This window comes from Pseudorca crassidens, chromosome 10 (assembly GCF_039906515.1).
Source record: "Pseudorca crassidens isolate mPseCra1 chromosome 10, mPseCra1.hap1, whole genome shotgun sequence".
Taxonomy (NCBI): domain Eukaryota; kingdom Metazoa; phylum Chordata; class Mammalia; order Artiodactyla; family Delphinidae; genus Pseudorca; species Pseudorca crassidens.
In genome coordinates, this window is record NC_090305.1 from 22,307,670 (window position 1) to 22,331,006 (window position 23,337).

The following is a 23,337-nucleotide window of genomic DNA, read 5'->3' on the forward strand; positions in this document are numbered from 1 at the left end:
CCCTTTTCCTTTCTGTACTTCCTTCATTATTCCTTCACCTCTCTCTTCCTCTACCCCAGTCTCCTTACCCTGGAGGTTAGCCCTCAGGAAAACCAAACAGAGAAAGACCTTGGGTGGAAAGGCCATTTATTTACATTCCCAGATCTTCACTGCCTTATCTGCTTTCTTTCCTCTGCTGCCTTCTCCCCTCCCTTCCTTCCCTCTCCTGAGGGTATGGATCCAGGAGAAAGATCCGTCTCCTCCCCTGCCACAGTGGGCGCATCGGGAAAGAAGCCAAGCGACTGACCCAGGATCGCCCAGCATTTATGGGGACTGCCCAGGCAGAGCCCCTTGCCCCTGTAGCCCCCCCAGTGACCCAAAAGGTCCTCTTTCTCCCCAAAGCAGACGTCGCAGATAGGGCAACAGTAGAGCTTCTGCTTCCAGTGAGTCTGCTGGTGCCTGACCAGCCCAGAGAATAAAGTGAAGGACTTGCCACAGTGGAAGCAGCAGTTGGACTGCTCTGTGAAGTGGGCCTTCTGGTGGCTGGAGAGACAGCTTTTCTTGCTAAAAGTCAAGGGACAATGAGGGCAAGAGAAGACTTTGAGTCTTGAAGGCTTTCCTGGGTGAGAGCTGGACTTGGTATCCAGGCAGGCGGTTCTCGTGTTGGCTGCCTGGGTCCTGGTCACAGGCTCTGCAGTTGTAACGACTGGGCGCTGAGCCTTCCCAGTGACTACCTGGTTCTTGGTTGCAGGTGCCGGGCTCCTGTCTATAGATGGCTGGGTCTGAGCCTCGGGACCGGTGGTTTTAAATGAGGGTCCTTTGGTCCCGGCCACTGGTGCATTGTTTGCAGTTGCCAGCCCCTGGAATCCAGCTGTGTTGTCTGGAATCTTCAGGATATGCTTCTGGTTTCCAGCCCCCAGCTCCTGGCCTTGGTGTATCTTCTGGTGGCGTTTGAGCTCAGACTGGTCCCGAAAGCACTTCCCACAGAAGGGACACGAGTGGGGCCGGTAACCCAGATGGACACGGCGGTGACGGCTCAGTCCAGAAGCATCACAGTAGGTCTTGTCACAGAGCGAGCAGCAGAAGGGCCTCTCCCCAAGGTGCTTGCGCCGGTGGTAGCTGAGGTCCTTGGGGTTCAGGAAGGACTTCCCGCACTGGCCGCAGCTGTGAACAAACTGGTGGTTGTAGAGGCTGGAGCGCTTGCTGAAGCACCTGCCACAGGTATGGCAGGTAAAGGGTGGCCCAGCCCAGGATGCTGGGGACACTGGTGTCCTGTCCAGGGACCCAGCTGGAGCAGAGGATGGGCCTGCTCTTCTGCAAGCAAGGGAGACCTTCTTGTCATCGCTATTTCCCTCATCTCCCAAACTCTGACTCTGTTCTTGAAGTTCCTCTCTCTTGTCTCCTGTAGGGAATGAGGAAGAATAGCGAGATTCACCATGACAACCCCGACACAAGCTCTCAGTCCAAGCTACTTCCCCTCTTTCTGCCCTCCCTCTCCCCCCCCCCACATTCACGCTCACTCTTAGACCTCAGAGGCCAGAGATAAGAATAAACTTTGGGGTTTTCCAATTAAAAGCAAATAAAAATTTAACTGGAATCTTCCAAAAATATCAGAGATCAAAATTTTAACATTTCTTGAAATCCATTTCATTTTTTTTTAAAATTGAAGTACAGTTGATTTACCATGTGTGTTAATTCCTCTCATTTTCAATTTTGTTCATACTCCCAGACACCCCAGATACCTATAGGTGACCTCATAATATATCATGCAAATTGGGACGCTTGAATGACGGGAGGTGCTATTAACAATCAAGCTAGGATGAGAAGCATAAACCAGGACTGTCCTGGCAAACCAGGAGTGTGGTCAGCTCAGACTTAAATTTCTCTCAAGTCTTTATTCTACTCTTAAGAACAAGTCTCCCCTGCTCCAACTCAGCATCAAGCTCATCTCCCTTCCCTTTCTTTTCTTTTGGAAAAGACTCTAAAAAAAAAAAAAGAAAAATTTATTTACTTATTTATTTTGGCTGCGCCAGACCTTAGTTGCAGCATATGGGATCTTTTAGTTGCGGCACACGTGTGGGATCTAGCTCCCCACCCAGGGATCAAACCCGGGACCCCTGCATTGGAAGCATGGAGTCTTACCCACTGGACCACCAGGGAAGTCCCGGAAAGGACTTTTTAATCAAGGCGGTATCGCTGACATAAGCAACTGACATGGAATCTCTCCATCTCTAGAAACTGAAGATATTCATTTGTCCTGAATGCTTTAGATACTCATCTTCTTGAAGCCAGGGGACTTGAGCAGATGATGTCAAGGTTTCTTCCAGCTCCACGTCTGACCAGGCAGGAAGGATGCAGGCTCGGGGTGGGTATGCAGACCCCGATCCTCTTAGTCATTTCTATCCTCCCAAGGCATGTCCTGGGTCCTTTTCACCCTCCTCTCTCCTTTGCAATTCTTACCTGAATGAAGGCCTTCTCCGTTTGGGGGACGGAGACCTGCTCTCCACTGTTTCTCTTCTTGTTCAAACTTGGCGATCAGGTCTGGATTAGACAGAAAGATTCTGACTGGGGAGTGGGAAGGAGAGGAAGAGTTGGAGTCCCAGGCTCGGCCCCTTCACACCTGATGGGGATAACAGGCTACCTTCTTCCGTTATCTTTGGTTTAAGAGCCATAATCTGGGACACTTAGGTGCAGGGAGGAGACACGCAAAAGGCCAGCTCTTAACAAAGTGCCTGGTATATAATAGGAGTGACTCAGTAAATACTAGTTGGATGAATAGGCAGATTTGCATACTTTGAGAACATTATCGTCATGTCACAAGCCTTATCTTTGCCTTCATGCAAGCTTTCATTTCTTCTTTCACCCTGAGCCTAGTAACCCAGATCTTGCATACCTGGAACGTATAGAACCAAGGATCAGTGAAGCTAATTGTGAGCTGATCTACCTGCCCAGGGAAACAAGATGTCCCAGAGGCCTGGGACAGAGGGCTTGTGAGGAACCCCAGCCTCTTACCCACAGACATCAGGTTTCTGAAGGTCTCTGACATAACGTCCTGGTAGAGGACCCTCTGACTGGCATCTAGACATTCCCACTCTTCCTGGTTGAAATTCACTGCCACATCCTCAGAGGTGACTGGCTTCTGGAAGAACAGGAGAGATTCAGAGAGTCTGTATATAGACAGACAGACATCCTGTCTCAAGATTCAGACAACTAACAGAAAAAGAAAAACATGGAAGGAAGGGAGAAATAGGAAAAGACAAGTACAAAGCCAGCAACTTTAATGTACAGACAGGAAAGGAAGGATGGAGAGGAGGGAAGAACAATGTGGGGGGAGAAAGGAGGGGTATATACTGAATATAAGTAGGAAGAACGCAAAGGAAAAAGGCTGCCACTCTGATGAATTTCAGCAAGGACTCCTTGAAGGATGCCAGGGTGGTGTGGAGTCTGAAAAAAAGTCCTTGAAACCCCTTCTCCTGAGTGCTGTTTATCTTGGAACACTCTTGAGATTCCATTTGTTCTGTAGACAGGATAATGGATGAAAGAGCTCCTGGAGTCCAGGACCCAGCCCCTCCCTCTGTCTCTCGCTAGGTGTCCTCACCTTCACCCATGCCTTCCACCAGCATTCTCCCTTCACGGCTTCCTGCAGGGCCTCCTCATCCACCTGAGGGAGCAGCTTCTGTACAGGTTCAGTTGGCTTCAGCAGGTCAAACACCACCTCTTCCCTGATGTCTCTTTCTAGCTTTATCCACTCCTGGTCTGGCCCCCAAGGCTGACTGGGCTCCTTCCTGGGGCTATCTACCTCCCAGTGACTGAGCAGATGGAGAGACTTTGAAAAGGCCCCAGGGTTTGATGTGGCCTCCAGTGGCAAAGGTATCTGCTCCAGGGGGCTGTCTTCCTTTTTTGTCCTGCTGTCCAAATTCTCCTCTTTCACAGCTGAGAACATCTTTGATTCTCTCCAAGCCTAGGCCACAGAGTTCAGGAACCTGGTCACCCTCGGCTCAGCAGCCGCTGTTCAGTAATGCCAGCTTGGGGCTCGGAAGGCGTCGTCTGCCTTCTGCTTCACCTGTTTCTAGCCGCTGGCTGGTGCCCACCTCTAGGAACCTGAGGTCAGAGAGAAATGGTATCAGCAAGAGGGGGAGTGAGTGAGGAACAGCAGTTTCCTAATTTGGTCAGGGAACACCAAGAGTTACTGAACTCCTGCTTTGTACCTAAAACCCCTCAGCACTGCCACATGAGGTAACAATTAATGACCCCATTTTAAGGAACCTAAAGTAGAGATGCTAAGTAATGTGCTCAAGGATACTCCCGGTCCACAGCAGAGTTTGTGTTCAAAGCCTTGACTCTGCCACTGAGGACATGATTTCCACTGTCCCAAAGCCCTCTCTAGAGCAACATCACGGTATTCTGGAAAGAAAGCATGTGCCTGAGGTAACCAGCCCTGGATCTGTCACAAACCACCTTGTACAAGTTTCTTCATTCTGATCTGGTTTTATTGGAAAGTAAGATTAAAGGAGACTCTCTAAGATCCCATCCAGGACCCAAAAATATACGATTCTGTGGATTTTTAATACATACAGATACTTGTAAAGAATGATAATGGAGGGACTTCCCTGGTGGTCCAGTGGTTAAGAGTCTTAGCTCTCACTGCAGGGGGCATAGGTTTGATCCCCGGTCCAGGAACTAAGATCCCACATGCCTTGAGGCATGGCCAAAAAAAAAAAAAAGAATGATAATGGTAACAACCCAACAGCAAATGCTTCTGCAGGGCTCCCAAGGAGCCCGGCGCTGGGCTGCCTGCCCAGCCCAGGAAGTTCCTGCTCTGCCCACACGTGGCTGAACTCCCACCTCCTCCTACTGACAGCCACTCACCCCGCTTCTCCTCCCTCCAGATGGAATGAAAAGAATGAAGACATAAAAACCTGTTGACTTTCTTCCTTTCACTTCTTTGAAAGGTGGTAGAATTGAAAATGCCAGCAAGGAAAAGGGCATTCAACAAGGGAGTTAGTGGGATAGCTAAAAAGAAAGCTGACAGGAAAGGTGCATTCCTGGGAGGTGAAGTTGAGTCCCTCCTTCCCTCCCTCCCTTCCTTTCTTTCAAGACCATCCACAATCATCCGCGTGAGAGGGGCAGGTCTGGATTATTCTCCTACTCTCCAGCCAAACACAATGAAAGTAACACTTCAAAACAGTCTCAGTAATAGTATCCTCAAGGTCCTGGCTTTCCCGTTCTCCCGCAGGAAAGACCCACCCCTGTCAGTCATTCTCAAAAAGCATTTGCTGCAGGTGGTAGCCTGAGGCCCTCGGTCCAGATTCTAAGCTGCTTCTCTGGTTTGGGAAGGGAGCATGACTATGGAGACTGAAATTTCTGGCAGCTGCTGCCTGCCTCTGGCACTTTTATCTCGATAGTACTTTCTACATCCACACGCCCCAGAGCTCAAGCCGGCTGGGCCACGATGGAAAGAGGCTGGATATAACTCAACAGACTTTCGGCGCAGACCGGTTTATCTGTTCCCGGCCCGTCCCTGCCCTTCCAGAATGTAAATTCCTCGAGGGAATGTGTCGCCATTTTCCAGTTCTCTGAGTCCACCCAATCTCTCTCTAACCCCAAACCCGTCCATGGTTTCCCATAGCAATTCTGAGAACGACCGAAATCCCCACCACACCTGCCAGGCTTCGTGGGGTGCGCCCTCGCCTCCCCCCACCGTGGTGTTCCAGCCACTATTGTTTTCTGCCTTTCGGCCAAGCAAAAAGACCCTCGGGCATTAGCCCTTCTCACCCGGTCTTCGGGTCTCTGCTCTGTCCTCAAGGACCCTTTGCAGCTCCTGCCCAGCTCTGCCGGACCAGATCGCGAGCCCACAGGGCGTACCTCCCGTCACTGCGCGCCCAGCCCCACACTCCGGTCTCGGGGCCTCCCGCGGGCAGGGACGGAGAGTTTCGCTCACCACTGCGTGGCACGCTCGTTAATACCCACTGGTTGGGGTTTCTGTGCGCTGAACTGGTCCCGTTGACTGGGACGGCACTGCCCGATGCCTGTCTGCCCCGAAACTTCGTTGCTGGGATCCCGACTTTTTCAGCACGTGCCAGGAGCCCGTCCTCTTCGCCGAGTCCCCCACGCGGCCGGAGTGGTCGGCGCCCTGGGCCATACCCTAACCCAGGTTTCCCCATGGGCCCCAGGGGTTGGAAGCTCCCCCAAGATGCGGGGCGCGATGCTCCCCTCGCCTGCCGAGGTCAGGGGCGGAAGGTTGCGGCACAAAGACCCTTCACTAACTTCCACCACCGCGAGCTCAACTACCCTCTGTCCTACTCACCCGCCGCTGCCGAGGACCGGGACTTTGGGACGTAGGGTTTCCGAGGGGCCAGCGGCGAGCCCGCTCCACTCCAGCGCACGTCTACCGGCTGCCCAAGACCCCGTCCCGGCCCCACCAGTGCCTGGCACCGGCCTCGCTCTCCTCGCCGGTTTCCGCAAGGCCACCGTGCACCCTGTCGGGTTAAGCTTGTGGGACCGCCAAGGTCAAGAGTTCACAGTCTAGGAAGCTTAAAAGGAAGAGGACTCGCCCCGCCCCACTAGCCCATTCCTCCTACCAATTGCAGCCGCTGGTCCCACCTAGCGCTCGGATCTCATTCCCAGTCTTAATTTAGTCTTGGGGGGTAAAAAGAATTAAATTACCTCTGATTAAAACACATAATCACCAACCACCATCACCTAGAGCCCAAAGGAGAAAAATGAGACCTTTACGCGCTCCCAGAAAGAGACTTGGAGGCACAAAGCACCTTAAAAAAGCAAAGCAGGGGTTTCTGGTGGCACAGTGGTTGAGAGTCCGCCTGCCGATGCAGGGGACGCGGGTTCGTGCCCCGGTCCGGGAAGATCCCAAGTGCCGCGGAGCGGTTGGGCCCGTGAGCCATGGCCGCTGAGCCTGCGCGTCCGGAGCCTGTGCTCCACAACGGGAGAGGCCACAACGGTGAGAGACCCGCGTACGGCAAAAAAAAAAGCAAAGGCAGGACTGCACTGGTGGCACAGTGGTTAAGAATCCGCCTGCCAATGCAGGGCACAGGGGTTCGAGCTGTGGTCCAGGAAGATCCCACATGCCACGGAACAACTAAGCCCGGGGGCCATGACTACTGAGCCTGCGCTCTAGAGCCTGCGAGCCACAACTATTGAGCCTGTGCTCTAGAGCCCACAAGCCACAACTACTGAGCCCGCGAGCCACAGCTACTGAGCCTGTGCGCCACAACTATTGAAGCCCGCGCGCCTACAGCCCGTGCTCTACAACAAGAGAAGGCACCACAAGGAAGAGAAGCCCCTGCTTGCTGCAACTAGAGAAAGCTTGTAAGCAGCAAGGAAGACCCAATGCAGCCATAAATAAATAAAATAAAATAAAATAATTTTAAAAAGAGGGAAAGAAAGAAAAGTGAAGGCAAACCACTGCGACTTAAATGGTGACAGCAGACAGAGGTAGGAGAGCAGAGAGGATATGTTCAGGTCAAGTTCTACTTACCTTGGCCACTTACCCAAACCCAGTTTGACCTTTATCAGTAATGCCTTTTTTTTTTTTTAAATCAGCTCAACGGAAATCACATTTATTTCCTTTCCACTTGATTAGCATTTACCATATACCATTTTGTATCATGATCATACTTTTTTTTTTTTTTTTTTTTGCGGTACGCAGGCCTCTCACTGTTGTGGCCTCTCCCGTTGCGGAGCACAGGCTCCGGACCCGCAGGCTCAACGGCCATGGCTCATGGGCCCAGCTGCTCCGCGGCATGTGGAATCTTCCCGGACCGGGGCACGAACCCGTGTCCCCTGCATCGGCAGGAAGACTCTCAACCACTGTGCCACCAGGGAAGCCCCTATGATCATATTTTATATTTCACATTGGCATGGGGTTTTGCAATTTACAAAAAAAAAACCTTGTAAACATAGCCTCCATTAAATCCCCACAAACATCTTGTGAGGTAGGAATTTGTTATTCTGCCTTCACAGATGAGGAAACAGGCTCAGAGATGTTGAGCCTTGCCAAAGCCCGCATCTGGCTGTACTGGGACAGGAAACCAGATCCCCTGCTTTCAAGTCTGTACACTGGAGTCTTGGATCCATGGTTAGTACTGGATGGCTGGCAGATGCAGGTTTTAAATCTCTTAGTGTTCCCAAGGTACCTGACCCTGTGATCTGCCCTTGTGGACAGACCATTCATGTGGGTGGGCTGAGGAGGCTCCCACAGGGTCAGATGGAGACAGTAGTCTGGTGGAGATGGTGATGGAGGCAGCCTGTGCTCAGTGGCACCCCTTAGGGTTCTGGACCTGCCACCTTCCTAACATGGTTACTGGGTACACTCATCTTGAAAAGCAGCATCAGCTTGCTACTGGGCTCCTATCGAAACTAAACACCCGACCCATGGAGGCCTTCTGACACTCTAGCTTAATGCTCACATTTGGGGGTAGGTCAACTTGGACTCAACTTCTAACAAAGTGGGAAGGACCCAATAATCCTCATTTGGAAATGGTATATTTAAGGATGTGGCCTGGCTTCAACATCTCTACTTTACATGGAAAAGTGGCAGATATCCCTCTGGGAAAAACTTTATCCCCTACTCTGCCAACTGAAGCAAAGCTGCTGGTTCCATGGGGCTCTCAGTTCACAGAGATTCCCCTAAATGCCTGGCCCTGGTTCACTGTGGTTCGGCTAGGCTGAAACCCAGCGCTGTCCCTGGCTGATGCAGCCATTCAACCTCATTGCCAGTGATGCAGAGCCAAAAATGGATGCTGTCGCTCCTCTTGGTGGGCAGAACACAAGGCCATTTCATAGCTCTCGCCAATAACCTCTTTGATCAACCTTCCTATAATTTTACTGACTCTTGTGCTGTTGCCTACCTATGTGGTATGCCACTTGAAAAACTAGACTGGTGAGACATCTGTCTTTGGAGCTGCAAACTGTGGAAATAAACCATAACTGCTTATCTAACCATCTGAGTCACTCAGGTGAATGCCCACAAGAAGAGCGTGGTTGCTGATGGAATTGACTGGAATCAAGCTGCTGATGGAAACATGTTTTGTGAAGACAGTCCCCACTGCTGCCTGAGTTGATCATCATACTAGACATGGCAAGACATTCACCATCATAGACTGGGCACAAAGTAAAGAACTCAGTTTCTGATTTGGACTTGCAATTACTGCCAAAAGTTGACTTGTCTTACGATGAGGGAGGCCACATAGCAAGGGCCATTGTCCTCATGTGCTCCTGGCAGATGGACTTCATTGGCTCTTTGACCCCCTCAAGGGCTATCAGTGGAGCCTCACCACTGTTGACACTGTAGGGTACAGTGCTGCTATTCTAGCCCAGCCTTCTCCATCCATACCATTGTGCCCCTTGAAACTAATCTGTGCCATGCCTCCCAGAAAACACAGCAATGGTTTGCCTTTTATTTGCCTATGCTAAATGGCCTTGCTGATCTGCTTACCATCCCCCTTGAAGGATAAAATGTACTCCTGTTCAACCTTACTGTAATTTGTAGTGCTACTCCAATGAAAGACTTTATAATCAGTTCTATTTAAAACAACACACCAACCTTATACACCTTATATCCTGAGGCTCAATTTTCAAGCCCCTATGACTTCCATGTTTAAAGATAATATCAGGCATGCTTCAATGAGTTCAAATTCTTATCTCATGTAACTGACTCAGTATGAGGGTTATAGTAATTATCTGCTTTGTCTCCTGCCCCTGTGACCTGATAAGCTCTGTTTCTATTTTGGACTTTCTTAATCCTCCACTATTGGTTCAACTCAGCCTAAGACTCAGACTTGTCCCATCCCTAGTGGAACCCAATTCAATAGTTCTACGTCCTGGATTTGTCAGTGCTTCTATTCCTATTCTTGTGTTTTATCCTGAGTCTTATAACTGTTTGTTTATCTTATTCCTTTGGTACCCTACTCCAGTTCCTTAAATGGGTTCCATTGGTTCCCTTGACTGATCTCCAACTTCTAAGGACTGTTACTCTTCCTTGGCCTCTTGTTTTCTGTGTCATGCGTTCTTACACTTGAATTGTTGATCCCTCTTGCTGCCAAATGCCTATCAGGTCTTCTGCCTGTTGTTGGCACCTTCTCCTTTTCGTTCCACCCTTAACTGTCCATTGGATTTAGCCACACGGAGCTCTTTGCTGATGACTCCGTAAAAAGGGATTTGGTGGATTGATGGGCACTGAAACTAGAATGCAGGGAGCTGGTATAGACTTTCTAAGGGACGTGGCTTTAAAGGAGTGCAAAGAAATAGCATAGTAGCTTATTTATTCTTTTTTCAAATTTTTTTGGCTGCACCGCTCAGTTTGTGGGATTTTTCCCTGACCAGGGATTGAACCTGGGCCCTCAGCAGTGAGAGCACAGAGTCTTAACCACTGGACCATCAGGGAATTCCCACATAGTAGCTTATTTAGATGGGAGAGATTTGAGTACATTTATAGGTCAAAAGGATGGTCCAGCAGTGAATATCTTCATGGTAAACAATTACCAACAGTTATATATTAGGTTACTTTTCAATCCCACTCAACTCAAAGGCTGTATCATTACCCTATTGATTTGAATTTCTAAGTCTTTTGCCTCTGCATCCTGAGGAAGCACATCTTTGCAAGGTATAAAATCTAAAGCTGCAACATGACGATGGAAGACCAGAGAACAGATAGGACAAAAGAGTCTGCATGAGGCAAATCAGGTGGGTAGGAATGAGATTTTCGTATGTGTCCTGGTCAAATTCCAGAAGGAGCAAAGGGAGGGCTAGTTTCTGAACCCAATTTAAGCAACTTCAGCCACCTCATTTCCACACAGAATTTGCCTACAGTGCTTTTTGAATCTTTTCATGGGATTAAGGAGCATCTCAAATATACAGGAAACTAAACTTATACTAATGTAAGTGAGCAGTGATCTATTATACCTGCAAATATTGTGAAAGACAGAAAACAGATTGTGGGGTTGAAGTCTAGAACACAGGAGTTATATTTATCTAGTGCCATGCTATACAATACAGCAGTCACTTGCCACATGTAGCAATTTAAAATTAATTCAAATTAAGTAAAATTAAAAATTCAGTTCCTCAGGTGTACCAGCCACATTTCAAATGCTCAGTAGCCACATGTGGGAAATGGCTACTGTATTGAAGAGAAAACCTATAGAACAGTTATATTATCGCATAAAGGTCTATGGGACAGTGCTGATCTAGCAATATCCTTGGTAAAGGGTGTCCTGTTAATACAAAAGGGTGGGCAAAGGATTATCACAACTTAAGTATAATATTCCTTAGGTCATCCAGTTTCCATTTCTCTGATTCTCTACTCACCAATTCTGAACCCCAAATTTCCCAACTTTTGGAGGACATCTATTTGAGAGAAGGTGAGTTTGGTTACCTATGAGCGAATCCAAACATTGGGAAGGTCTTGCTTAAGTGGGTGACTGAAAGTGACAAAATATGGAGCTGGAAGTAACATGAGAGATTACTACACTCCATTCTCTGACCTCCTTCCTCCTCACCCTGCTCACCTAGGCCAGGTTAGATGTCCCTCCTCTGTACATACCTGTGCATACCTCTATCATAACCCTATTTTATTATCTGTTTTTAGAGTGATCTATGCCACTAGTTGTAAACTAGCCAAGGGCAGGGATATCTCTTTATTCATCTCAGTAACTAACAATACCTGGTACATAGGAGGTTCTCAAGCTTAAGTTTCTCATACAGAGAAATTGTACGGTACATTTAGACTTTTATAGCCTGGTTAGCAGTTCCCTGATAAAGGTATGAATGGAAGATAAAAGACCACATAGTGACCTATAGCAGTCTCATCAAGATAACCTTTGAGGTTGCAGGCAGGGGGACTGGAAGAGGCAGATTAGAACAACTCCTTATTCATCATCTTTGTCCAACCCAGGTCTTTCCAACTGGGAAACCCAGCATTTATGAAACATCTAATATATGCTAATGCTTCACAAAAATGAAATTCTCCTATAAATGCTATGAACTATTATTTTCCCACTCTACAGATTAGGAATGAGCATCAAAAAGGATAAGCAACTTGAACAAACACAAGGCAACTAAAAATAGCCAAGCTAGTTTTAAAATCCAGAACTGACACTTCTGTATCAGATATAAATGGGAAAATAGTCACTGAACCCTGTAGAAGAGAACTAGCATTAAAAAAAAAAAAAAAAAGGGGCTTCCCTGGTGGCACAGTGGTTGAGAGTCCGCCTGCTGATGCAGATGCAGGGGACACGGGTTCGTGCCCTGGTCTGGTAAGATCCCACATGCCGCAGAGCGGCTGGGCCCGTAAGCCATGGCCGCTGAGCCTGTGCGACCGGAGCCTGTGCTCCGCAACAGGAGAGGCCACAACAGTGAGAGGCCCGCGTACCGCAAAAAAAAAAAAAAGGTTAATTTAAGAGACATGACTTTATCATGAAATCACTGCATCTTTTATTTTTCCTATTTGACTTCTCATAAAGGGTGGTATAGTTAAGAATCTTCTTTGATATGGCTTGATAATTGTACTGTCTTCTCTATTCTGAGATTTTTCCATAAGAATATTCACTTTAATCCGACTGCTACTGCATGGCTGGAAGAGTGGATATGCAATAACGCTTTCATACTCTTTTATCTCTTTCTTTACACTCTCATGCTTCTCACGTATAGGAGGCTGGCTCTGGTCTTTTCTCAAGACTCCTTCCTTGAGTTTTTGCTGTACAAGTTCTCTCCCTCGAATCATGCGTTCCTGGTGAGCTTTAATTTGCATCTGTTCCCTCTCATTTACCTGCTTTCTCCTCTGTGCGTCATGGATGCCATGTACTTCTGGCACAATTTTGGGCAATTTTATTTCACTAGGGCATGGTGGTAATTGTCTAAATGTTTTATTCTTAAACTCTCCGACCTGTTCAGGTCGATGTATGTGCATTTCTACATGTTTCACTTCTCTCTCAGGTACCAAATAATATTGTTTTTGTCCTTCTATGCTTTGGGTTGTTTTCCCCTCCAATCTCTTCTTGATTTCATTGCCTGTCTCTTGTTCTTTCATCATTTCCATTATTCTTTTATTATAATAAGGCTCCGCTTTGGCAAGCCTGTAGTCAAGAGAAAGAACTTGCTCTCTACTGAGTGTTTCATATTCCTCCTGATATTTTTGAATCATCAGTTGTCTTGCTGCTGTTGTATGCACGCCACCTAGATTCTGTCAAAGTGAGGTACAGAATTTTATAATATGACCATCTTTTTACTTTGAACATATTTAAACAGCAGCTTACGCTCACTATTGACACCAAGAAATGACCATGGTCTTTCATTAATTTCGGAGCAATAGTGATTTTACTTCCATCATTCCTAGGTGAGCTTGTGAGCTCTGAAAGTTGGAGTTCTCACCACCAAAATCAGTAATTAGTTTTTTAAAAACATAGGGTTGGAGTTCTAAAAATAATACTTTGTTTTGCAAGTAAAGATTTAACTGGAAAACATTTGCCACTGTGGACACACTACTGGAAAGTGTCACTTGGACAGAAGGATTTTAAACTTAACTTTCCTTCTCCTAGTCATTTCAAACTGTATGATGTTAAGATAATTTATTTACCAAGATTTTTTTCTCCAGTGGGGACAGTTGACCTGCAGCAATCCTAGGGTCTTTAGATACTTTAGCCCAGGACAATCTGTAAGACAAAAAAGCAAAGGTAGATTAGAATGCGGGAGATGTCAGAACAAATCTGCTCTCATACTGACTAAACCAAAAAACCCAATTGTTTTGGTCATGGTCAAGGGTATTTCCCTCAGAAAGAAAAAACCTGGTAATAGGTAGGACTACAGCAGGGCCATTTCCCAATGGGAAACCACTACATTCCTATGGTAACGAATAATGAATGCTCTTTTAATAAGATCATATAAATAAGAGCACATACAGTCATCCCTCGGTATCCACGGACACCCCCCCGCAAGGTCCCTTGGTTCCGGGACTCACCACCCCCACCCCAGATACTAAAATCCATGCCCTAGTCCCTTATATAAAATGGCACAGTATTTGTATACAACCTGGGCACATTCTCCTGTACACCTTAAATTATCTTTCAATTACTTGTAATACCTACTACAATGTAAATATTATGTAAATAGTTGTAAATACAATGTAAATAGTCGTAAGTACAATGTAAACACTATGTAAATAGTTGCCAGTAAGTGGCAAATTCAAGTTTTACTTTTGGGAACTTTCGGGAATTTTTTTTTTTTTTCAAATATTTTCCACCCACAGTTAGTTGAATCTGCAGATGGGGAACCCTCAGATATAGAGGACCAACCATAATCCTTTCATATAAACTTAAAACATACTTCTCCTGTGGACTCAACATGAACCATTCTGAATCTTGTACCAGGGACTGGGCAAGGGAAGAGACAGGCTCCTTGGTGAAGCTTTGCCCAAGCACATCTATGACAGATTGCTCAGTCCCACTGCCTCCTTTGTCTTCTGAGATAATTCTAGACTTCAGTGTTATCAGTTCATTCTCTTTGTGCAGTTTCTTGATCCAGGCCCTCTCTGCCTCTATCACCACATACAGCATTTCTGCCCTATAATCTTTCGTTCTGAAATTCTGTTCTTATTTGATCGCCCACCCCTCTGCTTGCCTGCCTTATTCTGCCCATCATCCTTCACCCTAAATCCATTATGAAACCATTCCCTGTTGATCCGCTTGGGATGAGACTCTGTGGTTACTCTGGGTTTATTTATAGGGACAGTCTGATGGCAACACAAGTGAAGACTACCAACTTTTTGTGTGTCATCCCTGGTCTAATCTGAGCTCACTGTGAGGTCATATTTAAGCCACTGAGGATGCCTGGCATCTCATCTCTATGCCTTTATTTACACCATTTATGGTTTAGAGCATGGGCTTTGAAGCCTTACAGGGCTATGCTTGAATCCTAATTCCACCACTTCCCAGGGTGTGACTCAGGGCAAGTAACTTAATCTCTCTCTAAATCAGTTTCCTCATCTACAAAATGGAGATATAAGACCAAAATTTGCCTCTTGGAGTTATAAAGAACAAATGAGAATTAGATTAAAGAGCCTGGCAAAATGCTTGATATACAGTAAGTTCTCAATAAATGGCAGTTGGGGCTTCCCTGGTGGCACAGTGGTTAAGAATCTGCCTGCCAATGCAGGGGACATGGGTTCGAGCCCTGGCCTGGGAAGATCCCACATGCCACGGAGCAACTAAGCCCATGTGCCACAACTACTGAGCCTGCGCTCTAGAGTCCATGAGCCACAAATACTGAGCCCACTGCCACAACTACTGAAGCCCGTGTGCCTAGAGCCTGTGCTCCGCAACAAGGAGGGCACCACAATGAGAAGCCCGCGCACTGCAACAAAGAGTAACGCTCCGCTCACCACAACTAGAGAAAGCCCACGTGCAGCAACAAAGACCTAATGCAGCCAAAAAAATAAAATAAAAATTTTAAAAATTAAAAAATAAATAGTATCCATCTCCACAGGTCAAGCCCTGACTATAAAGTCTTTCCAGTCTACTCTATGTAACAGTGATTTTTGCCACGCTATGAATATGAGCACAACATTTTTTATTTCTACAACTCATTTGAAAATCAATCATGGTTTCCACTGTGCTATCTGCATCCATATATCACTTTTAACATTTTGATGATGAAATTCAGACTCATAAAGAGTTGGAACTATAATTTTTCAATCTACAAATACAATGATCTATCTATCATATCAGAAAGGATCTGATAACAAATACTGGATCTCACTGACCTCTTGGGCATATTCTTATTTGCCTGACTACATATACCTATTTTGAGATTTTAAAAATATGACCACCTTACTTTTATTTCTCTGTACATAGTATCTAGCACAGTACTTAACATTAGAGTCTGTAATCCCAAATTCTCAAAATTAATGATTTGTTGATTGGTGATTATCCTCATCACATAATATCTGAGTATCTTTCTCTCTTACATTCCCCATGACACTGTATCTTTTTATTAAAACATTTACCAGTCCTCTTTGTAGTATACAGGCCTATTTGTTTTATATGCCTATCCTGGGCTCTCACATTTTGTCCTATAAGTGTACTTTCATTGCATTCTAATTATTCATTTGTACTCCTTAAGGTCAGAGACCATAGTTTTCAGCTTTGCAGCCCCAACTTCAGCTCCAAGACTGACATAGGTGCTTAATAAATACGAACTGAACAGATTGTAAACTTTTGTTGGGAAAGGGCCATGTCTTATAATGCTTAGTTCCTTTACTGCATTAGGACAGTATTCAACTCATGGTGGATCTTCACTGAATTTTGTCAAACTTTAAAGGGAAAGTTGGCGAGAAAAGATGGCTGATTTCAATTTCCATTTTCAAAGGAGAAAGACACACAGAGAAGAGAGAATAAAAACTTGCCTACCATCACGGGCTCAGCAACAGACCTCTCCTTGTAGGACAAATTATTATGAGGCTTGTCACTCTCCAGTAGCTTGCTCAGAGTTTTAATCCCCTCACTACTGTGAGTGTTTCCATTATTGCACAGAGAAGTAGATCAAAGCCTCTCTCTAGGAGAGATCACAGCTTGTCTCTTTCAAAGGAGAAAATAGTGATGGCTCCAAAACCTTTATATGTAAGGAGCTTAGCACAACTATCAGGTTGAGCGGGGTTGGATGGACTGAAAGCGAACTAGGAAATTCATTTAGAAGCTGTCCCTTCAGGACAACAAGATTCTATACTTTAGGGACTTCCCTGGTGGTGCAGTGGTTAAGAATCCACCTGCCAATGCAGGGGATACGGATTGGATCCCTGGTCTGGGAAGATCCCACATGCCGCGGAGCAGCTACGCCCGAGCGTCACAACTACTGAAGCCGGCGCGCCTAGAGCCTGTGCTCTGCAACAAGAGAAGGCACCACAACGAAGAGTAGCCCCTGCTTGCTGTAACTAGAGAAAGCCCGCACACAGCAACGAAGACCCAACTCAGCCATAAATAAATAAATAAATTTATTTTTTTAAAAAAGATTCTATTCTTTATTTATTTTTGGCTGCATTGGGTCTTCATTGCTGCACGCGAGCTTTCTCTAGTTGCGGAGAGCGGGGGGCTACACTTTAATGTGGTGTGTGGGCTTCTCATTGCGGTGGCTTCTCTTGTTGCGGAGCACGGGCTCTAAGCATGCAGGCTTCAGTAGTTGTGGCACACGGGCTTAGTTGCTCCACGGCATGTGGGATCTTCCCCGACAAGGGCTCGAACCCGTGTGCCCTGCATTGGCAGGCGGATTCTTAACCACTGCGCCATCAGGGAAGCCCAGATTCTATACTTTAGATGGTAGGTTACAGATGAATTAAAATAGCAAGATTTAAAAAATACATGTCCTCATGCTTTATAAAAGTTCAGGGGAATGTCAGCTGTCCACCTAAGGGATGACGATGATGAAGTAGAGTTGGTCCATGGGAGGCGGGGGACAAGGTGGAAGGGGGTCCGCAACTGAAAGCCAAACTCGACCAAGTCTTACTGAAATCCTACCCAAGGTTGCTCCCTTGACTAATGTTAACCTCCCTCATCTGGCAGGCATCTAAAGAGGAAGGAGTCCCAACCTCTTCTGCTCCGCCACCTCCAAGGTCCTGAGCCCCTTCCCAAGTGTCCTACTTCATCCCTCATCCCTGTTTCCTATCGTGCCTAAGGACTAGATGTTCCTCCTCCGCCTTCACCCTCTCCACTTCCTGCACCGTAAGAAGTCGACTCACCCCTTCCAACGGCCCAGAACAGCCCCCACAGCACGCCAGCCAGGAGGGGCTCTGCAGAGAGCCCTTGCTTAGACCGCGAGGTCCAAGGAGCGCTAGAAATGTAACTCCCAGAATGTTTCGCTTTGTTTCTAACCACTGCCCGGCAGCTAAAGAAAAATATCAACTCAGGAACGGAGGAAGTAGTAGTTTTCTCGTCCAAAGAAATTAGTATTCAGTAAGGTTAGTACGATTTTTCAGGAGAAACGCTCCCCGCGACTGCGTCCCTTTAAAATTCGAGACCAATAAAATAAACACCCCAGTACTGGGTCCTGAGGGGAAAAATAACCGGAGGCACATCTTCGATCACCTGTTTCCTTAGCCGACGTCACAGAACCAGGCTGAAGGCGGCGCTAAAACTTTCCTTCAGAGAAGTTCCTCCTCGTCTCCAGGTTCTCGGGACCACGTTTGCGATTAATTATGACGTCACAGCCAATCGTCAGGCGGGACGCATCGACGCTCTAGCCCGCCGTGCTCTCACTGCTCCGCTGCCGCGTAGAGCAGGTCCTCTAGCCCGCGGAGCTGGCAGGCCGCTCACGCCAGCCCCAGATAAGCCCCCAAGTCGAAGTACCGGACCCGGGCTTGGAATTCCGGATATTTGGGCTCCTTGGTTGCAGAGGCACAAGGCGTGCGTGGGAGAAGGGCTCGGGTTCTGTATGCTTAGGTCCAGGGACAGAATAGGAAGGACCCTTCAGTGGGGAGGGAGTTACTCTCTTTCTTTTATTAATACTCTCGTCCCCTTCCCAGCCCTCGACCTCCCGTCCATCATGGACCTCGCCAGCACCTGCTCCAGCTTTCAGTCTGACCTGGATTTCTGTCCGGATTGCGGCTCGGTCCTGCCTCTTCCCGGAGCTCAGGATACGGTCGCGTGTACTCGCTGTGGCTTCTCCATCAACGTGCGAGGTGAGGGGGGCTCGTACGCAGCGGCCCCGGCAGAGGGCCCAGCGTGGAAGGGTCAGAGGCTTTAGGACCTCAAGATCGGTTGGATTGAAGAGGGGGACCCTAAAGCAGGGTATCAGGCACTTTTGGTCTTGGGTCGAAATCTGAAGGGAAGAATATAAGGCCTCCTGGCCAAACCGAGAGGGAGTTGTGGGTGTCAGCCCTCTCCAAACCAACTCTTACTGCCTGCGCAGACTTTGAGGCGAAGGTTGTGAAGACCTCATTTGTGTTCCACAAACTGGGAACAGCCATGCCCGTGTCGATGGAGGAAGGACCTGAGTTCCAGGGACCCGTGGTAAGTGAGTGACATGGAGGACTGGCCCCGTTAGGAGGGTGGGAAAGAAACGAAGGGGGTATTGCACAGATCTGGAGTGTTTTGTACCCAATTCTAAGAGGGAAGAGGGGTCTTTAAAACAGCAGTGTCTGAGGAGTGTGATAGCCTGATGTCTGTGGTCAGTAGGGGGAATTATTAACCCACCAGTTGCTTCCCAGGTTGACAGGCGCTGCTCTCGATGTGGGCACGAGGGAATGGCATACCACACCAGACAGATGCGCTCCGCTGATGAAGGGCAGACCGTCTTCTACACCTGTACCAACTGCAAGTGCGTATCCTTTCCCTCCCCTCCGCCCTTTCTCAGTCTGTTTGCTACCTAAACAAATCCAGCGATTTACCTTTTGTACTGATAAACAGTTGTTTCCTTTGGTCCCATCCCTCATTTCTGTACAGTTCAAGTAATAGGGAGATTTGTGGTCTTGTTTTTTTTTTAATTACACTTTTTTTATCCTTTTTATACCCAGTGAATTAAAGCTTTTAAGATATTTAAAAGGAAAGAAAAAAATACAGAAGGCAAGTATTGCTTGGTGATCAGTGTGTTATGTTGGAATCTTCCACTGCACTCAACTTAGTTTTACTTTGGTGAGAATTACTCTTGAGTGATTTAAAGAACACGGAATAGTTTTAAGAACTCCTCTTTCTCTTTGGTGTTCTGCAGTTTCACTACAATATATCAAGATGTGGCTTCCTTTTATTTATTGTGTTTGGGATTTGTTGGGCTTTCTGAAAGTAAGGATTGATTTTTTTTTCCAGCAACCTTGGAAAATTATCAGCCATATCTTATCGAGTATTGCCTTTCCCCTATGTTCTCAATTCTCACATTCTGGAGCTCTAATTAATTAGTTGTTTATTAGACCTTATCTTCTATCCTCCATTTCTCTCACCCTGTCTTTTATATTTTCCATCTCTTTTTATTCTGCCTCTGGGTAAATTCTTCTGGTCTTTCTTCCGGTTCACTAATTCTGTCTTCAGTTTATTTCAATTATTGTTACTTAAAAAAATTTTTTTGAGTTCTACTTCATTATTTTTCAAATTCCCTCCTCATTTTAATAATTCACACTTATTTAATCATATTTTAAATTGTTCCTTTTATTCTTAAAATATATATTACATTTAAATATACTAAACATGATATTTATATTCTGTCTGCTAATTCTCATACCCACAGTTTTTGTGGGTCTGATGCTGCCATCTGTTATTTCTACTGACTCTCATGGTGCTTCTTTTCTTTTGTGATTTTTGATGATAAGCTCAGATTTTTTAGAATTTGGACTATGGAATTCTTTGAGGCCTGGGGTGAAAGCTGTATTCTTAGCATTTGTGTTTCCTGTTCAGGTGTCTTGAGGTGCTAACAAGCTAGAATCACTTTAAATAAATTTTCAGCTTCATGTTTTTTGGAGCACACAGGTAGTATGAATTTGGACTGCAAATCCAATGTAAAGGCCAGCTTTTGGTTAGAAATTCTCAGGGGAGATTTTTTTTTTCTCCCTCTACCTAGTGAGACAGTCAAATTCCTCTTCTGAAGAGTTGGATTTTTTTTTTTTCTTGTTCCCTTTTATACAAAGAGGTAGCCCTTTGGGGGTCTCAAACTTATTCAGAGTATCTCCTATCAGACATTGTAGGTTTGTCTCTAGTTCACCCATGTGGCTATCAAAACAGCAAGGGCACCATGGTAGCAGGGGCTTCAGTTTTAACTTACCTGTCTAGATTCCTGGTTTTATATCATTTCAGCCAGTGTGAAGGTTGCCTTTACTTTCTTGCCTTCTCACCAATGGATTAAAAATATTTATAGTTAGATGTGCCTTTTGCAAATATTTTTTTCCCAGTCTGACCTATTTGTTTTCTTAACTTTTTATTTTTTTTAATGACCAGAAGTTTTTAATTTTTATGAGTTCTAGTTTATCCTTTTTTCTTTTATGGCTAGTGCTTTTTGTTTTCCTAAGAAATCTTGGCATACTTCATAATTTGCAAGATATATTTTTAATCCCAACATTTTTAGTTGTCTTGAATTTGTGGAGGGTTGTTTAGGGGAACTAGTCCTCCACGGTCATAAATGAAAGTCTTTCTTGATTATTTAATTGATTGTCTTATCTTACACTGCTAGAACTTCTTCGTTGGGTCAATATAACAAGTCCTTTCTTTCTCTATAGGTTCCAGGAGAAGGAAGACTCTTGATTTTTTTCTGAGCGACTCAACAATCTCTCCTTCTCTTCCTTGGAAGGTGAAAGATACTGGGTTCTTAGATCCTTTGTCCATCTCCTGATTGCGGTGTTTTGCTCCCAGAGGAAAAGCAGATCATCATGTGGGGATTACCGTTGTCCCCAGAGTACTCCTACCCTAGTTGAGTTTCCTTTATTAAAGTTATAGTTTTCTATAAGAGCCAGACGTATGTATGTTATTTATAATCTGTCTTCTTCCAAAAGAAATTTTTGTTAGCTTAGAGAGATATATTTTTCCTTTCAACAAATATATCAGCTACAAAAAGCGAATATAAATTAGTACAACAAAAAGAAAAAGAGAAAAAAATAAATAAAACAAAAAAACAAGGAAATAAAAATGGAGCCAGGAATGAGGTTAATATAAAAAGGCATTTATAAGTACTCCCTCATTATCTAAATCTATTTGGTTCCTGAGTTTAGGGAAACAAAGAGTGGGAGTTTGGATAGTGGGAGGTTCAACAGAAAACTTAACCAGATTCAGTTGATATGTAAGTCTGGACAATAAAACAATCTGACACTCAGAGATACAGGTGGACACTTTGGAAATTTTTTTTATTGCTCTTGAGATAAATGTAATATATGTATATATATTTTACATTGTAATAGATTCATATATAGAAAGGTAGAAAGAAAAAAGTAAAACTCAAAAGGAATCCCATTCCACAGAGATATTTGGGGTTTTTTTTTAATGGGATTTACTATACATGCTGAGTTGTATCTTGCTTTTTTCAGTTCAAACCAGAAACTTAAAAGGGAAGCAAATGCTTAGTCCAGGCACAATAAACATTCAAATTTCAGTCTGGGAATGCTGATTCCTGCATTCCTTGGTTTAAATGGCGACCAAGAGGTGATGGTAACGATCATCTTGTAATTGTGCGGCCCTTTATATATTGCGAGCTCTCTAACATACACTGTCTTGTTTGATCCCACAGCAACGTGGAGGGATGGGCAGGGCAGTTTTCTCCACTGTATGTTTGAACAGTTCTCCTGCCTCACTCCTGAAATCTAAAACAAATCTGTTCATGTATCTACCCAGCTTTAAGCCTTTCACCGACTGGATAAAGTGCAAGTTTCTTAGCAAAGCATACAGGGCGTCTTATATAACCACGCCCACCTGTCAATCACCATTTGGAACTCCCCTTACATCCCTTCAGTATTAAACTGCATTTCCTTCAGTGCGCACAACTACGACTTCGTAAGCTGCTTTCTTTACCTAAAAAACCCATTTGTCTGCCTTCCTGTTCTCTTTTTGCCACTCTTGTGCTCCCTGAGAAACAAACACATATTTTTATCTTATAAACTGGCCTATATTGTAACTTATGAAAATTTCTGTGCTTAATCTTACTCATCTCCACCCCAGAGCAAGGGTAGGCAGTATGTAACTAAATTCAGTTTCATAGATGAGACTTACATCTATGTTAATATTCCAATGTCTTATATTTCTGTTAGTATTTATGCCAGTCTTTCCCATTAGACTGGGAGCTAAAACGCAGGGTGTGAGTGTTTTATGCTCCTCCATCTTCAAGTTACAGCACAGTGAAAGGAAAAAATCCAAGTTGAAGACGCATTAAGCGCCCTGCTCGAACACCTACAGGCACAGGGCGAGGATTAAAACCCAGATTCTTTTTTTTTTATAAATTTGTTTATTTTTAAAATTTTATTTTTGGCTGCATACAGTATTTGTTTTGCTCTTTTTGGCTGCGTTTGGTCTTCGTTGCTGCGCTCGGGCTTTCTTTAGTTGCAGCGAGCGGGGGCTACTCTTCGTTGCAGCGTATGGGCTTCTCATTGCGGTGGCTTCTCTTGTTGAGGAGCACGGGCTCTAGGCATGCAGACTCAGTAGGCGTGCAGGCTCAGTAGTTGTGGTGCACAGGTTTCGTTGCTCCGCGGCATGTGGGATCTTCGCGGACCAGGGCTACGAACCCGTGTCTCCTGCATTGGCAATGCGGATTTTTAACCACTGCGCCACCAGAGGGGCCCAACCCAGATTCCTAATCAAGTGTGTTTCTAACTGCTCCCAGGTCTCGATTCTTTAATTCCCAAACGAAACAATAAGAAAACGAAGCTAGGCCGTGGTAGGACCATTATTATTGCCC

At 45.6% G+C, this 23,337-nt stretch overlaps 2 protein-coding genes and 1 non-coding gene across 6 annotated transcripts; 1 reads left to right on the forward strand and 2 right to left on the reverse strand.

Annotated features, from left to right (window-relative positions):
* Positions 1 to 141: 141 nt before the first annotated feature.
* On the reverse strand, positions 142 to 18,159 carry ZFP57 (ZFP57 zinc finger protein). 3 transcript variants are annotated; one of them, XM_067752324.1, is made up of 6 exons: positions 18,063 to 18,159; positions 13,568 to 13,643; positions 3,578 to 4,080; positions 2,992 to 3,115; positions 2,440 to 2,520; positions 142 to 1,381 (listed from the first exon to the last, which is right to left on the reverse strand). In XM_067752324.1, exons 3-6 carry the CDS (start codon positions 3,920 to 3,922, stop codon positions 147 to 149), a joined length of 1,785 nt encoding a protein of 594 aa, XP_067608425.1. In that variant the 5' UTR covers positions 3,923 to 4,080; positions 13,568 to 13,643; positions 18,063 to 18,159; the 3' UTR covers positions 142 to 146. The 3 variants fall into 3 exon arrangements, with proteins under 3 accessions (XP_067608425.1, XP_067608423.1, XP_067608424.1); XM_067752322.1 differs by having other exon boundaries at positions 2,992 to 3,118; XM_067752323.1 differs by having other exon boundaries at positions 2,992 to 3,118; positions 17,717 to 18,146.
* Positions 10,309 to 10,381, reverse strand: TRNAE-CUC (transfer RNA glutamic acid (anticodon CUC)). Its single transcript has one exon. It is a non-coding gene; the product is annotated as a tRNA-Glu (tRNA).
* Positions 18,140 to 21,404, forward strand: POLR1H (RNA polymerase I subunit H). 2 transcript variants are annotated; one of them, XM_067752331.1, is made up of 5 exons: positions 18,140 to 18,256; positions 18,500 to 18,655; positions 18,886 to 18,986; positions 19,184 to 19,293; positions 21,176 to 21,404. In XM_067752331.1, exons 2-5 carry the CDS (start codon positions 18,520 to 18,522, stop codon positions 21,198 to 21,200), a joined length of 372 nt encoding a protein of 123 aa, XP_067608432.1. In that variant the 5' UTR covers positions 18,140 to 18,256; positions 18,500 to 18,519; the 3' UTR covers positions 21,201 to 21,404. The 2 variants fall into 2 exon arrangements, with proteins under 2 accessions (XP_067608432.1, XP_067608431.1); XM_067752330.1 differs by having other exon boundaries at positions 18,203 to 18,380.
* Positions 21,405 to 23,337: the final 1,933 nt, after the last annotated feature.